Source organism: Mus caroli, unplaced genomic scaffold, assembly GCF_978045245.1.
Source record: "Mus caroli unplaced genomic scaffold, Mus_caroli_1 scaffold_12, whole genome shotgun sequence".
NCBI classification, from domain to species: Eukaryota; Metazoa; Chordata; class Mammalia; order Rodentia; family Muridae; genus Mus; species Mus caroli.
The window spans coordinates 46,017,209-46,034,925 of NW_028227267.1; the positions used below are offsets into that span (position 1 = coordinate 46,017,209).

At 39.3% G+C, this 17,717-nt stretch overlaps 1 protein-coding gene across 2 annotated transcripts in view; it reads left to right on the forward strand.

The window, feature by feature from the left end:
* The window catches only part of LOC147001816 (uncharacterized), a 104,439-nt gene extending 87,317 nt beyond the window's left edge, over window positions 1-17,122 (forward strand). Inside the window, exons 1-4 of one of the 2 annotated variants that reach the window (XM_085828615.1) lie at window positions 9,390-9,532; window positions 10,237-10,399; window positions 11,359-11,490; window positions 16,405-17,122. In XM_085828615.1, coding sequence (XP_085684741.1) covers window positions 9,403-9,532; window positions 10,237-10,399; window positions 11,359-11,490; window positions 16,405-16,585 — 606 coding nt within the window. In that variant the 5' untranslated portion in view covers window positions 9,390-9,402 and the 3' untranslated portion in view covers window positions 16,586-17,122. Of the gene's footprint in view, window positions 1-9,389; window positions 9,533-10,236; window positions 10,400-11,358; window positions 11,491-16,404 lie in introns of those variants that run through there. The other variant, XR_015044646.1, reaches the window with a different exon arrangement.
* Window positions 17,123-17,717: the final 595 nt, after the last annotated feature.

The window sequence follows — 17,717 nt, forward strand, 5'->3', positions numbered from 1 at the left end:
AGAAAAGTACAAGAATGTGTTTGCCAATCACACCCACAGTGGTGACTTTTTTTTATATATATAGTTGTAAAATGGCTTCTGATAGTCTTAGAAGTTCAGAAGTTTAGACTCTGACACCTAGTGTTAAACATTGTTTGAAAAATGTCTATCAAGGCTGGGTACTAGGAACATTGAACCAGGAAGATCCAGAGTTCAAGACCCTCCTGAGCTACAAAAGACCCTGTCTGAGAAAAGAAAGGGAGGGGGAGGGGGTGGTAGGGTGGAGGGCGATTGCATCTCAAAAGGTTTTCTGATTGTATCATTTAGTATCTGTGGACTGGTATGATCTGACTTAGAATGCCTTTCTCATTGGTTAGATGTGAGTCTGTGCTTTAGATTCTAAAGCCTCTGTTTTCCCTGGAAGAGTTGTGCAGGTGGGTGGGGGAGGCATTCCTAACCCACTCTCCTGTGATTGAAGAGAATGGTGTTTTCTTGAAGATGCTGGGATTTCCCCATTGTGCCTCTTCTCATTCTCTTTTTTAAACAGATGCATAGCTGGAAGTTAAAAGGGAAAGCACAAACTTTTCTACAAATTAGGTGATGAGTTAACATTCTCAGGTCTTCTTTTTAGAGGGATGATCTTGGCATCTTCATCCTGTCTTCTCATTCCTGTAGGGATTCCTTAAAACAAATATGTGTCTACTGTATGCCCTGGTGCATCCCAGGCTTGATGAGCCAATAGTGTCCTACACACAGATTTGCTCTACTTTTACGGTTCGTAATCTTGAATTCTGGAGCCTTTGTCAGGATAAGACTGTACAGCCAGAGTGTTCCCATTCCACAGGTGGGTTCTGTTTGTCATCCTTGTAGACTGTGAATCTATCTTTGGTGAAAGTATTCCATGGCCACTGTGTGCTCCCTGAGATTCGTGTTTACTCCTTCAGGTTAGTCCAGCCTTGAGTAGACTTTGAAGGTACAGATAGAACCAGAGGCTGATGAACACCTCTTCCAAATGACTAACTTGTCCAGTCACTGGTTTTTAAGCTTTTCCCATCCTGTAGGAAGACAAAACACAGAATTAAGTACATATAATAGGGGATAATTTACTCCAAAAGAGAGAGCAGGGTTTGTAGAAAAGAGCAAACGGCCAATAAAGCTCAGAAACCAGTGGGGCTCTGCAGCCTGGAAATGGGACAACAATGTATGGTTCTGTGCCATTCCTGACAGTAAAGGACAGAATTCATCCTCATCCTTAAGGAATAAGCCACCTCCAGATGAAAATTAAAATTATTTCCTTCAACTACCCTCCCCAGCACACAAAGAAACCTATCTTGATTTATACAAGGACACACAGGTTAGGAAGATAAACCAAGAGCTTCTCAAGTCTCATAATCTCTGGATAATTTAGAAGTTCAGTTTATTTATTATTTTCAAAATATTTTTTATTTAATTATTTTCTTTGTTTACATTTAAATGTTATTCCATTTCCTGGTTTCTTCTCTGAAAACCCCCAATCCCCTAACCTCTCCCCCTGCTCACTAACCCACCTACTCAAGCTCCCTGGACCTGGCATTCCTGAGCACTGGAGCATTGAGCCTTCACAGGACTAAGGGCCTCTCCTCCCATTGATGACCAACAAAACCATCCTCTGCGAAATATGCAGCTAGAGAAATGGTTCTCTCCATATGTACTCTTGTCCTAGTGCTTTAGTCTCTAAGAACACTGGGGGTACTGGTTGGTTGGTATTGTTCCTCCTATGGGGCTGCAAAACCCTTCAGTACCTTGGGTCCTTTCTGTATCTCCACTACTGCAGTCCCTGTGATCAGTCCAATGGTGGGCTGAGAGCATCCTCCTCAGTATTTGACAAGCACTGACAGAGACTCTCAGGAGGTAGCTATACCAGGCTCTGGTCAGCAAGCTCTTGTTGGCATCCACAGTAGCACCTGGGTGTAGTGACACTATAGGGAATGGTTAGACAGATGGGGCAGTCTCTCAATGTCCTTTCATTCAGTCTCTGCTCCACACTTTGTCTCTCTGTCTCCACCCATGGGTATTTTGTTCCCCCTTCTAAGAAGAACCAAAGTATCCACATTTTGTTCTTCCTTCTTTTGAGCTTCATGTGATCTGTTAATTGTATGTTGGGTATACCAAGCTTCAGGGCTAGTATCCACTTATAAGTGAGTGCATACCATGTGTGTTCTTTTGTGATTGAGTTACCTCACTCAGGATGATATTTTCTAGTTCTATCCATTTGCCTAAGACTTTCATAAATTCTTTGTTTTTAATAGCTGAATAGTACTCCATTGTGTAATTACATCACATTTTCTGCATCCATTCCTCTATTGAGGGACATCTGGGTTCTTTCCAGCTACTGGCTATTATAATAAGGCTGCTATGAACATAGTGGAGCATGTGTCATTATTACATGTTGGAGCATCTTCTTGGTATATGCCCCAGAGTGTTACTGCTGGGTCTTCAGGTAGTACTATGTCCAGTTTTCTGAGGAACCACCAAAATGATTTCCAGAGTGGTTTTCAATCATCAGTGGACTCAGTTCCCAAATATCATGACATAGACTAAAAGACTCGAAAAGTAAACAGCACCCAGGATCTTGCTGCATACAGGATATGCACCTCACTGACAAAGACAGATACTACCTTAGAATTAAAAGCTGAAAAACAATTTTTCAAACAAATGGTCCCAAGAAACGAGAAGTAGGCATTCTAATATCAAATAAAATCGACTTTCAGCCTAAAGTTTTCAAAAAAGATAAGGAAGGACACTTCATATTCATCAAAGGAAATATCTACCAAGATAAACTGTCAATTCTGAACATCTATGCTCCAATTGCAAGGGCAACCAAAACCAGAAAAGAAATTTTACTAAAGTTCAAAACGCAAATTGTAACTCACACAACACTGGAGGGAGACTTCAAGTACCCCACTCTCATCAATGGTCACATCATGGATACAGAATCTAAACAGAGACACAATGAACCTAACAGAAGTTATGAACTAAATTGATCTAACAGATATCTATAGAACATTTCATCCTAAATCAAAAGAATATACCTTCTTTTCAGCACCTCATGGCACCTTCTACAAAATTAACCATATAAATGTTCACAAAACAGGCCACAACAGATACAAAATATTGAAATAATCTGATGCAACCTATCAGATCAGCATGGACTAAGGCTGGTATCAATAACAACAAAAACAACAGAAAGCCTACATACACATGGAAGCTAAACAATACTTTCCTCAATTATATCTTGGCCAAGGAAGAAATGAAGAAAGAAATTCAAGACTTTTTAGAATTTAGTGAAAACAAAGTTACAACACACCCAAACTTATGGGACACATGAAAACCATGTTAAGTGGAAAACTTATAGCTCTGAATACCTCCTAAAAGAAACTGGTGAGAGTATATGCTAGCAGCTTGACAGAACATCTGAAAATTATAGAGCAAACAGAAGCAAATATACCCAAGAGGAGTAGATGGAAGGAAATAATCAAACTCAGGGCTGAAATCAACCAACCAACCAACCAAACAAACAAATAAACAAACAAAAAACTATACAATGAAATCAACAAAACAAGGAGCTGATTGTTTGACAAAATCAACAAGATAGAAAATCCCTTATCCAGACTAACCTGATGGCACAGAGACAGTATCCAAATTAACAAAATCAGAAATGAAAAAGTAGACATAATGACAGAAACCAAGTTAATAAAAAAAAAATCATCATATCCTACTACAAAGCTGTAGTCAACAAAACAGGAAAATCTGTATGAAATGGACAATTATCTTAACAGATACCAGGTACCAAAATTAAATCAGGATCAGATAAACCATGTGAACTGTCCTATAACCCCTAAAGAAATAGAAGCAATGGGTAAAATCTCCCAACCAACAAAAACTCCGGGCCAGATGGGTTTAGTGCAGAATTCTTTCAAACCTTCAAACAAGACCTAATACCTATTCCCTTCAAACTATTCCACAAAATAGAAACAAAAGGAATAATACCCAATGTGCTCTATGGAGCCATAATTACACTGATACCAAAGCCACACAAAGACCCAACAAAGAAAGAACTTCTGAATTTCATTTATGGATACCAGTGCAAAATTATGCATTTTACTTCTCAAAAACCAAATCCAAGAACAAATCATGAAGATCATTCATCATTATCAAGTGGACTTCATCCCATGGATGCAGGGAAGGTTCCATATACAGAAATCCATCTGTATAATCCACTATCTAAAAAATCTCAAACAAAAACACTGCATGATCATTTCATTATATGCTAAGAAAGCATTTGACAAAATTCAACATCTATTTATGATAAAAGTCTAGGGAAGATCAGGAATTCATGGCCCATACTTAAACATAGTAAAATCAATATACAACAATCCTGTAGCCAACATCAAACTAAAGGGAGAGAAACTGGAAGCAATCCCACTAAAATTAGGGAGTAGACAAGGCTGCCTTCTCAGTCCCTACCTATTCAATATTGTACTCAGAGTCCTAGCCAGAGCAATTAGACAACAGCAGGAGGACAAAGGGATACAAATTGGAAAGGAAGAAATTTAAATACCACTTTTTGCAGATGAAAGGATCATATACTTAACTGAACACAAAAGTTCCAACAGAGAATTCCTTCTTTTTTTCTTTCTTCTATTTTTTAAAATTGTTTCCTTTATATATTTTAAACTCCCGATTTTTTTGTTTCTTTTTTGTTTTTGTTTTATTTTGTTTTGCTTTGTTTTGTTTTGATTTGGGACAGGGTTTCTCTGTAGCCCTGGCTGCCTGGAACTCACTTTATAGACCAGTCTGGCCTGGAACTCAGAAATCTGCCTGCCTCTGCCTCCTGAGTGCTGGAATTAAAGGTGTGCGTCACCATGCCAGGCTAAAATCCAGATTTTTTTCCTCTCCTGGTCCACCACCATACCATATCCCATACCACCACCCCCAAACCCCTGTGTCCACAGGATATCCCCACCCCCACGCCCACCCCCACCAGACCTTTGAACTCTCTAGGGCCTCCATTCTCTTGAGGATTATGTGCATTTTCTCTGACTGAATCCACACCTGACAGTCCTCTGCTGTATATATTTTGGGGGCCTCATAACAGCTGTTGTATGCAGCCTGGTTGGTATTGCAGCATCTGAGAGATCTCCAGGGTCCAGGTTTACTGAGTGTTCTTGTCCTCCAACAGGGTTGCCCTCCCCCCTCCTCAGCTTCTTCCAGCTTTCCAACAACAGGGGTTAGCAGCTTCCCATAATTCAACCACAGGGGTCAGCACACAACCAATGATTAGAAGCACTGACCACTAGAGAACTACTAAACCTGATATACAACTTCAGCAAAGTGGCTGGATATGAATTATATCAAACAAATCAGTATCCTTAATTTACTCAAAAAATAAACAGGCTGAGAAACAAATTAGGGAAACCACATCCTTCTCAATAGTCACAAACAAAAGAAAATACCTTGAAAGAGACTCTAACCAGGCAAGTGAAATATCTTTATGACAAGAACTTCAAGTCTCTGAAGAAAGAAATCAAAGAACATCTCAGAAGATAGAAAGATCTCCCCTTCTCATGGATTGGCAGGATTGATATAGTAAAAATGGCCATCATGCATCTGCAGATTCAATGCAATCCCCATCAAAATTCCAAATCAATTGTTCTTATACTTAGAAAAGCAATTTGCAAATTCATTTAGAATAACAAAAAAAGTGTCATAGAAGAGTGAACAAAAGAGTCACAGGAAGAAATGTGGAGACAAGCTGTGGAACTGAGACTGAAGCAAAGGCCATTTTGAGAATTCCCACCTGGGGATCCATCCCATATACAGACACCAAACTCAGACACTATCAAAGATGCGAAGAAGTGTTTGATGACAGGAGCCTGCTACAGCTGTCTCCTCAGAGGCTCTGCCTAAGACTGATGAATACAGAAACAGATGCTTGCAGCAACCCTTTGGAATGAGCATAGGGTCCCCAATTGAGGAGTTAGAGAAAGGACTGAAGGGGCTAAATGGATTTGCAACTATTGGAAGAACAACAATGTCAACCAACCAGATACTCCAGAGCTCACAGGAACTGAACCACCAATCAAAGAGTACATATGGAGCAACCCAAGGCTCTAGCTACATATGCAGCAGACAATGGCCTTGTCAGACATTAATGGGAAGAGAGGCCCTTGTTCCTTTGAAAGTTCAATGCCCCAGTATAGGGGAATGCCTGGGCAAGGAGACAGCAGTGTTTGTGTGAGTGGGGAACTCTCTCATAGATGCAGATGGAGGGGGCATGAGATAACAGGTTTTGAACCAGAAACCAGGAAACAGGATAAAATTTGAAGTGTAAGATTAAAATATTTTAAAATATAAAAACAAAATTAATTGAAGACCCAGAAATTTAACCATACATATCGACACATGATCTTTGACAAAGAAGCCAAAAATATACAATGGAAAAAAGAAAGCATCTTCAATAAATGGTGCTGGTCCTACTGTCAGTAAGTAAGTATGTATAAAAATGAAAGTAGATCCATATTTGTCACCAGGAATAAAACTCAAGGCCAGGTGGATCAAAGACTTCAACATAAAACCAGATTGACTGAATCTAATTGAAGAGAAATTGAGAAAGATCTTCAAACTCACAGGAGTAGGGGCAAATTTTCTAAATACGCTCCGATGGCTCAGGTTCTAACATCAAACATTGATAAATGGGACCTCATGAGACTGAAAAACTTATGTAAGGCAAAGGGCATAGTCAGTAGGACAAATTGGTAACCTACATAATGGGAAAAAAATTTCACTAACCTTACATTCCAAAATATCTAAAGAACTCAAGTAGATAAACACCAAAAAGAAAAGAACCCAGTCTGAAAGTCGCAAAGAACTATAGAAAAAAATCAAAACAAGGAAACTTGAATGGCTGAGACGCAGTTAAAGAAATGTGGAAAGTCCTTAGTCTTCCGGGAAATGAAAACCAAAGCAATTGAGATTGGTATAAGGCCGTATACTTTCCAATAAAGAATGGCCAAGATCAAAAACTGGCAAAAGCACATGTTGGTGAGAATGTGAGAAAAGAGAATCAAAACTTCATTTCTGGTGGGAGTGCATAGTACTATGACAACTATGGAAATCAATCTGGAGGTTCCTCAGAAAATTCGAAATAGATCTGCCTGAAGGCCAAAGACTTACCTTCATGGCCTATGGCTTCCGAATTTCATGTTTCATCCAATGGCATATTATTTAGATCTTCCTATTGGGCTTCGACTTTGATCTTGGTAAGCATTTGGTCTCTGATTCTCAAACAGTTCTCTGTCCTCACACTTTTTTGAGGTATCGCCAACCCCAGGAACATATTTTTTCCTTCAAATTTCTCCAAATTTGGGGACTTCTAATATTTGGGGAAACTGAGTGACAAAAGCAATGTATGCTGAGCACTTTAGTGTCCAGTGCATATGAAACTATGTGTGTTTAGATACGGTAATCCTCTAGAACATACTTTATGAAAGAAGCAGTAGGCTCTTAGGTTCCCTGTTTGACCTCACTTAACTTTGCCAGCTTTGTAGGCTGCTGTACTGCTGCTCTGAGAATAATCAGAAACTCCTGGAATAGATGCCTCATGTCTCATTGCCTTTGCCAGGGTTAGGACACTAGTGGGAGTAGGTTTGATGGAACATTAACAAAACCAGTGCTTCTTGTGAACCATCTGAATGAAGTACCATGTTCCAGGACAGTTCTGTATGAACTTGTCATATCCAGGAAATGGAGCAAGAGAAAAGCCAAGCAAAAGACATCCTTTTACAGCACCCTCGACACCTTTTCACAGGACAGGGTAAGTTGACTTTGGTAGAAGAAGAGATGTTCTGAGATAGTTGCCCCTCATCTGATCAGAGAATAAGAGTTCATGAATTTTGGGGAAACATTGTGAGTGTGGGGTTGCAGTAAGCATCATGTAATGTGAATGAGCAAAAACTATATTAATACAAAAACAAAATTAAAGTTTTATCAAAATGGGGCAAAATATATTGTTCTACTAACTCTAGTATGTATACACCGGCAAACACTTTAACATCTAGAAGGGCTAGATGTTGTAAAGTAGGGTGCATCCAGAATCCTTTAGGCCAGGAAACAACCAAGCCACAGATAGTGAAAAACCAAAGGAAAAATCACATTGCCAAAATATGGGCTCCATATTGGAAGAAAAGGCCCTCAACTTCTAAGGTATCAACAATATCTGCCCCTCAATTGTGAGCTCTGCATGTTGGTATTGTGTGGCTCCAGGTGGTAGTCAAAGGCAGATGTCTTCCCGCAAAAGACATACATGATTTTTCATCTTGCATCTGTGAGGATAGGTTTCATTATAGCACAGATTCAGCACACCCAGCATAAGAACACAGAAGCCTCAGATGACAAAGCCAAAGGGACTCCATCCTGAACTTATAGACCCATTAAAATTGAAGTTTAACCTGAACTCAGGCCATTCCACTCCTTGCCCTACCTCATGAGTTTTATGTTTGCTATGAGTAGAGAATTATGATACAACCCCAGCATCCCATGCCTGCACTTGGGAATTCAGGAAGACTGATATTAGAGAACTGATGGCTATGAGGCTACAATGCAGTACAGTCCAGGTTGACCTTTCCTCAATGATGTCCACTTTAATTGTCTGGTTGTATTTTAGAAAGGGAGGGTGTGGAAGTTAATAATTTGAAGATGGGACAGAAAGTTTACCACTTTATATTTGTCCTGTCGCTGAGCCCCTATGTTCCAAAGAAAAGGGAGTTTTCCTTGCAAAAGATGGGATTATAAACGGGAGATTTTTTGAAACACATGGATATGTATATAGGAACAATACCAAGTATCAAGATATGCACAGTAACAAGATATTATCCAGATTTTATACAATTAAAGGTATAGGAGAAAGATATTGGCCTTTGTGAAACAGGGAAAACCTGGGGAATTAGACTGTATGTCACATGAATTCACTCAGATAGTATATTTATTATTGAGAAATATCTCTTCACCATCCCTAGAGATTTGGATGCTAACAAAAATCTCTTCTGCATATCAGGGTCCTAACCAATGCTTCCCATCGAAAGCACTTGTCTTCTAATGAAGCATATGAAAAATCTCTGAATTTAGAAAGAGAGGTTGCAATAGGGTATTTGCCAGGTCACAGGAGAGGCTCTAGGAAATGCACAACAGAAACTGGTAAATTTGGGGAGATCTAGTTATCAAATAGGCCTTAGCCTTTCCCAGTGACATCATCAGTAATGCCTTCCTTGGACAATCTCTTGTATCTAGGATAGAACTAGAATCTTCTGTGATGTCACCTGTGTCGTGGCTACAGCAACTGCCTGTGGGATATTCCTTCAGTGCCTTTTGGGTTCTCAATCAGGCATGTTTTCCTGGCTGCGCAGGCAATTTCACAAGGAGAATGGTGATCAAGGAGAGACCAGACCAAGACAGAAGGAATCTGGCATTCTTTCTTGTAAAAACAGAAGAAGGAAATCATTCTGGGGAAGGCACAGTGAGTCTTGGGCAGAGTTTGGGAAATTCTGGAACAGGTTGGCTTGAGCTGAGCCTTCCCTGAGTAGATATTAAGAGCTGGAGCCTTGGACTTTCTTAATGACAGACCAAGAGACTAAAATTTCTGAAAATTCATTTGACAGAGCCAGGAATTGACAATCCTGCAGCTTCTTTTCTAGGAGCCATTTAATTTCATTTAGAGTGTCAAAGAATGCCCTGAGAAGGCACTATGAGAATAACAATGTGTCCCTTATTGGTAGGGAGTTGAAGCACTTCATCTTCTAAATTATTGTAGGATACATGAGTCTCTGATGCAGAGAACAGAGGAGGATTCTAATCTGGTCATTTGTTGATGTCTCAGCCACTTTGAGTTTGAACACACATGACTAGGTATTAATGGTTTTCTTGGCATAACATATGACATGAGCTGAAATTGTTCCCCAAATCTTTATGTGTGAGGCAGCTTATGGATTTCAGGGCAAGGGGTAATATAATAAATAGTGTGTGTTAGTTGTGACCAACAGTGGTGGTTGGGAAGAGGAATATAACTTAGCAGACCAGCTCAAATATAGCCTTTCTGCTTTTTCAGTGATTAATCCTGTCTCTAGCTTTTCTCTTCCTCAACCTTCTCTTTGGGACTCAGAATGGTCTCCCCTGCCCTGGGCCATCAACTATGCAAATGCATTTGTGTTTATCTATCTTCAGTGTCTGCTGGGAAAACATCACCCCAAAATTGCAACATCACTAATCATATGAAGAATATGAATAAAGTAGAAGATATGAAATTTTATATCAGGAAGATAAATGCTGAGAGATTAGAACTTTTTCGAATCTTGGACATTGACATGAATACTGATTTGAACTACAGGTAAAATTATGCCCTGTATCCTGTTGACTGTATTGTGCCCTCTCTGTTAACCCACATTTTCTCTCATAATGGAGTGTGTCATCTCTCACATTCATTATAAGAAGTCTTGACAGTTGTTAAATTGTTGGATAAGAGCTGTGTGTTCTATGGTCATCCTCTTTTGTACTTGCCCTTGCTGTGCTTGGAGTCTGATTGGTTTTGTTAACAACTGGTCACAATTGCTGCCTTACTGTGTAAGAATGCAATGTCTGCAGGCCATTATTGCTTTAATATAATTTTGTTCATTGTACTCTCAGACTGTGGAACCTACCTGGATTTATTTGGCGTTTTAACTTGTGTGTGTGTATGTGTGTGTGTGTGTGTGTGTGTGAAGTTAGTTGTTTGTGTTTTGTTCAGGATCTGGGGTTCTGAGACCTTGGATGGGATCTGAGGATTTGTGTGATGCACAGTTTGTAGTGCATGGTAGTGTTGAGTCCTTAGAGGCCCAAGTTGATCATCAGGGTACTTTGTTCCCTGTGTTTACCTTGGTATCACAAGGAATCTCCTGGGGTAGGAGGTGTTATAAAGCCTTTTTCTTTGTAAATACTAGTTATGTCCTCTGAGAATTCATTTAGCAATTGGATCAAAGGATTATCCCTGCCTTAAAACTAAGAGGAGAAAAATCCTTATATCTAAGGACCAAAGCCTGTGTCACAGTCTAGTAGAAACATCTCACAGAACTAGTATATTCTTTCAGGCTCACAAAAGAAGCTCTTGAAGGTCAGCCATCTCCATTTGGTCGCCTGGCTCTGCTGTCCTCTGCACAAGATATTTAATCAGTACCAATAGGACCCATTTTGAAGGAGCAATGATGTGGCATACAATTGGCTTGGGTAGTCCAGATACAGCCTTTTTGCACATGATACTTGATTGCTTTAGTTCAGAGGATTATTTACTCTTTGGGCCATGCTCTACCACAGGATGAACATTGAATTCGCCATCATTAAATCACAACATGAGAAGACAATGTTAGATATGGAAAAAATGACACAGTCAATAAGTGATACCATTGAGATGTACAAGGAATTCATAGAAGATAAAGATTCCTACAGGTGAGTCCCAGACACAGCTGAGACCCTGAACTAGGCAGAGAATGCTTGTGGACTTCCAGGACTTTGAACAAAAGTAAGAGCTCTAGTTCTATACTATCTGTTTCTTAATAGGAGCCCTCCCTTGAGGCAAGGGTCTTGGATTTGTACCTCTTGGACTCATTTTTCCTAAGTGTGAAGATTGTCCAAGACAGTCAGTCTTTATTCTTCCAAATTCAGGATCCTCTGTATAGAACCAATTTCCACCATGCTGGGAATCTCAAGCAACCCTGACCTCTAGGGTTCTGACAGCAGATTAAAAGATCTGGGATCCATGACAAAAATGGAAAGATTTTATACCTTTTGGGTCTCCTCTCCTCCCTCAGAGTTGATTTGCACTCTTCCTGCTGATGGTTTTCTGGTACCACAGACATATAAGCAACCATGAGGTACATTTCCTCCTCTGTGATGTACATGGGGCACACTTAGTGTCAGGGTTTTCAGAAGTCCTTTGATTCTTGTGGCATGTGGCTGGTCCCTGGATTTGACCTGCCTCTGTTTTGGACTGATGGGTATACTGTGGACTCTAGTCTGGGGCTGTCTGGGGATCTGGGCCCTTGCAGAGATCATAGTACTTGGTGGAGTGGCATGCAAATAGAAGCTTGCTGGGAATCACCTTGTTTGTTTGTTTGTTTGTTTGTTTGTTTCTTTGTTTGTTTGTTTTTGGTTCAGCTTCAAGCACACCTACCTCCTGAAAGAATGCAATCAATTGAAGGAAAAAGTAAGGATGTTGCTGAATGAGAACAGAAAGCTGCTGGTAGAGCAGGCTGACCAGAAAGCATCCTATGGTGAAGAAAAGAGGTTCTGTGATGAGACCTCCAAGAACATACATCCCAAGTGCTAAGCAGTAGCAGGTAGGATGATGTGTATCAGAGGCAGATTGCCCTCATGGCTAACCATAAACATAGACAATCCAATGAAATATCCACCAACTTATCCAGGCACTCCCCTGTGTCTCCTCCAAGTGTTTATTTAGGTGATCATCTACAAGGCTTTCTCTGGAGGTAGCCTTTTTCAAGAAACTATATGTTTAGCAAGCAATTTTTTCTGCCCTGTTATAATCTGCAGTTCACTAGGGGAGATTAGTTGATTACACATCACAACTCTACATGATATTAAGTTTGAAGGGTGCTGTGCTGGAGTCCTTCTTCAGATCAGTGGAGAGCTTTGAAGGAAGAAGTAAAGTCCTGAAGCTCATTTGCTTTATGGGCATCAGGTAGGTTTCTAGGTAGGACATAGATTGCAGGAATGATAGCTTAGTGGAACTGACAAATCAGTGGATTTCATTGTTGCCTTTTGGAAGTTTTTGTCCCCCACCCCAACCTTTTCCCCTATAGATCTTGATTCACACTGAGTGAACCTGAGTAGCAGCATGTCAGTCCTATTTTCTTTGAGTGCTGTTGGAGTTTTCCTTCCTGGGCCTTGTGGTCTGGAGCTGGCTGAATGAGCAGGGATGTAGGAAAGGCTTCTCACAATCTCAGTTGGTGTAAGAGTTTTGAGGCTTTATGTAAAAATTTCTCCATATATACCCCTCATATGACCAAGAATGTTTTATAGGGATTTCTATTTCTCTAGTAAGAATACTAGAGTTGAAATTCTCAGTTTAAATATCTGCTCTGCATAGTCTAAAATATTTGTTCATCTAGCATGATAGATTCTTCATTGTTTTTTGCTCCCTTATGTTTTTATGTGTGTGTGTGTTTGTGTATGTGTGTTTATGGGTGCTTATGCCAATCTGTACCTTTGTGGGTATTTTGTAAGGCCAGTTAAGGACATCTGATTTTGTGTAGTCATTCTTAACTTATTTCTTTGGGCCTAGGTCTCTCAATAAACCTGATACTTCCTGTTGTTCGATGTCCAGTAGACTTTTTATCTCCTGTCCACTACCAGGTGGAGATCTGTCTCTTATTTAAACCAACAAATCATTAAACAATACTACTATTTTTAAACTAAGTATTAGATTTTTTCATTTTTCCTGCTTAGAGTTATTGCCTGGGATATTCTGGCTGTTCTTATTGGCTTAACCATGGGCATACATAGAAGCCTACAGGACATCATTCTGCTGACATTGTTTTGCTAACTATATTTTGGGCATGGCTCTGTTTCAGGATAGATTCTCAGAGTTGTGTAGAGTGCTGCATTTCAGATATGTCACAACAGGTCATCTAACTAGATTTCCCCTGACTGATTTTGAGAATGATTTAATATCATATAATAAGTAAGGTGTTGCAAACTTCCTGAGTAATGATCAAAGTCACAGTCTTCCTCAGATGCTAAAAAGGACTCAGTGTAGGTTTAGTGAGGGGACTGTGATGAGTCAAAATGGGGCTTACTGGAGGCTATAGGTAGAAAGCTCTTTCTTGGCAATTTAGTGCTACGTTGTCCAGGATATCTGTGTAGAGATTTTAATGTCCTTGTAGAACCAGCAAGTATTTGCATAGAAAAAGTTTCTAAAGAGGAGATAAGTACAGGTCAGGGCTGCAAAGCCCCCTTGAGTCTAAAACCCATAGATCCCACTACATGCTCATACAACAAAAATATGCTAGATAATAGCAAGAATTTCATTGATGTATGTGTTTTTGTTTCAGTCTTTTTGTGCTATGTGGTGTGTGTGTTGGGGTGTGTTTGTGTGTGTGTGTGTGTGTACCAGCTGTGACTCAGTGTGTTTATTCTAAGTTGTGTGTTTGTATAATGCAAAATGCCTTTGTAAGTGTTTGTGGTATGGATATATACAACTGTGTTTCTATGTCTATATGTGTTTGTGTGTCTGTTTGTGTAGACTTGCAACCGTGTCAGTCTTTAGCGACCAAGCATGATGAGTAAAGCCCCTGAGATTTCAGATTGCACCCATGAAAAATCAAATACAGCAGTCCATTTAGTATGCAACTCTACCTAGCTCCCAAGTGAAATAAAAAGGGACACAAAAGCTCATATATAGTCATACTTTCTACTGGCTAGGGGCCATATTACTGATCCTCATTGAAAACTTTTGGAGAAAATCATCGGTATATGGTACATAGAGTCGAGGAGGACATTAGTATATAAAATCCATGTTATGTCCCTTTACTGCTCTGGAAGAATTATGAAGGCCCACTGTAATGTCAGGTGGCTTACTATGTCTTTTCAGCATTCCAGATTCTTTCCTCACTGCTTGCTACCATTGCCTTTCCAGCTTCCTCTACTCAGTAAAACTTTGCCTTATAATTTGGTTTCGATTCTAATCATTGAGAGATTGTGTTGCTTGTAGTTGTACCTGTATCCAGCACAATTCCCATAGCTGTGGTGCAAAACAGGGCTGTTTCAGGAGCCCCTTGATAATAATAATAATAATAATAATAATAATAATAATAATAATGATATTCTAAAGAACTCACACTATGTTATTTGTGTAACATTCTGCAATTGCTGTTATTCAAGATCATTTTCTCAGAGTTAGATTCAGCCTAATTGGGGGGTTGGGAGAAATTAGGACCTTCAGACAGGTCTGGTAATATAAAATCAGGTAGGTGTTTGAGAAGCAAGGTTCAGAAAGTAGAAAAGAAGTCTCCTTGGATCCAGAGATTCCAGAACAAGAATAGATATCCACAGAGTCTCTAGGGCACATGAGGTCTGTAATGATCCTCAGGGTAGTCCGGAAGAAGATGATATCCTCATATCCATCAGCTAAAGAGTGAAATTGTACTATGTGATGCAGCCCTTTCATGAACTATTACTCAGTGTTAGTTAATCCATGCAAGTATTTGACCTTCAACTAGTTAGCCTTACCTTACTCAAAATATCCCTGACACAATCATATTATTTGAAGAAAATTGATCCATTGGATCCTATTTATAGTGACTTCCTATTTTTCTGGGATCATACCTTTGGACACCAAGTCATTCAGGCAATGATAAATGGAGCCTCTAATGGAAGGAACTGTTTACTTTGGGAAAAGGCTAAAACAATGAAGGTGAGGCTAGTCCACCACCAACACGTGATCCTTTGCTGGCAGAGAAGCCTACCCTACACAGCCTTTGGAACTTGCTAAGACAGATTGAATAATATGCCAAGAACCCTGATTCTGAGTCTGGTTCATGAGGGGAAAGCATATCACTGACTGAGCTGTCTATATACTTTGCCCACTATGTATCTATCCCATATAAGATTTGTTTTTTATGTCTCCAAAATATCCTGGGAGATTTTTATAATAGCATTAACTGCGGAAACTAAACAGTTTGCTGTAGTATAAGATATTAGTGTTATGTGAATACAAATAATTTGCATATTTGACAGAGTGCTCTACAACAGTCTTAGATGTACAGGTGTGTTGTTATGTTCCTTCATGGCCATCAGTTTTAAAATTCAGTTCCTAGTGTTAGAAATATTTTCAGTTAACACATTCTTCCTGATTATAGGACCCATGCAGTGCCTGTGGACTTCATGTGATATATTTTCACTGCTTATTTCCAGATATAGGGGTTGATGAGTGGTACCCTGTCAGGATCCTGCACTAGAGAAATAATCATAACCTTCACTTCAATTCTAGGCAGGTTCCCCATAAAGCATCCACATGTTTTTCTAGGTTGATCACATCTCTCTTGAATTCAGATTCAGACATTGCTACAATGTTATTATTCTATATATTATACATGGACTATTGGAGTAATATAGGTTTTTTTTTAAACTCCAGTATAGTGTGTATTTCACAGCTCAGTTTCTAGCTGTTTTTAAAAGCTGAGAAATAATTACAAGCCCAAGTGCTCTGTGACACTTGGGGATCCAGGCAATGACCTCAGCAGATGATAAGTTGTAATAGATTGTCCAGCTTAATAGATCTAGTGTGAGATGTAGAGCTGAATTGAAAAACACTAACCGGGTTATTGTTCCTTCCTTCCCTAGGTGTGAAATACTCCAGCAGAAACTGGAACATGGAACTGACCAGGACAAGGCCTCCTTTGAAGAGATCTTCTATAGGGGAAGCTCTGCATGTGCAAAGCAAATATTTCATCTCCTTCCCAGTAATCATAGCTATCATCTGCTGTATTTTCTTCCTTTATTTTTGTTTCATTGCAATGAATAGCCCTTAATTTCATCTGGGCTCTGGCTCAGCAAGAGTGAACATGTAGAAGGATTCAGACATGTGCTGAGACAGATCAAAACCTGCAAGGCAAGCAGGAAGATTCTGAGAGTGTAAATTTACCTTGTCCTGATAGGTCATCCAGGAAAATTACAAAATCATTCTACAAAATTGTAAAGATTTGAGCCAAAGTTGGTAACATGTATTCTGCTAAGTCTTGGGTGTCCATATTCTTCAAACCCACACTCCAAAAAAGGAAACCTACTTAAATTTCTCTTGTAAAGATTGTTACCAGAAGTAACTCGTTTTCTACTGTGTTGCCAAGGACAGTCATTTGCTGTCAGTGTTTGCTATAAAATAACAGTAAAAGAAGGCTGTTTAGCACAATTCTTGTTTTGGGATTTTGGTTTGAGCTTTGATTACTTTTGTTCTTTGGTTTTCTTTCGTTTCACTAGGAAGTTTTTTGTTTGTTTCTTTGCTGTTGTTTTGTTTTGTAATTGAGTTAATATTTTGATAAGGCTATACACTGTACATATTGACTGCCCACTTTTAGTTATTATTGAATAAATTGGATGTATTCTTAAGATTAAAACAGTGATCTCCAACTCATCACTCATAAGAAACTTCTTTATCCAGGTGTGGTATCACCCTACTGAAATCCCACACCTATCAGACACAAATGGATCTCGCTAAGGAGCCTGGGTTCCATAATGACTTCTCAGTCAGACTGAGCTACAAAAGTGATTGATTTTACATTCAGTGTGGATAGTGTGTTCAACTCTGTGGATACCGATGTCATGATGAAAAAATTACCCATATTGTATCCTTGCATGTCAAATATTTAGCTGCTGCTAAAATGCTGCGGATGATAGTGTTGAACAAATTAATGGGAAATATATCAGTATTTCTGAAATGTCTTTCAGGAAATAAAAATATATTCTAAGGGAATATAAAAGCTGTCAGAAAATACAGACATGTATGCTTCTGCTTTCCTTCAAATGTTCTATCAGTGGTAACTACTACTAGAGTGATTCAATTTTAGGACCTTTCAAAATAGGGTATTTTTTGGTGATTTTGTTGTTTTTCTTGATTATGAGAGTGAATTTTGTGCTTGACAATACATTTGGCTCCTTTT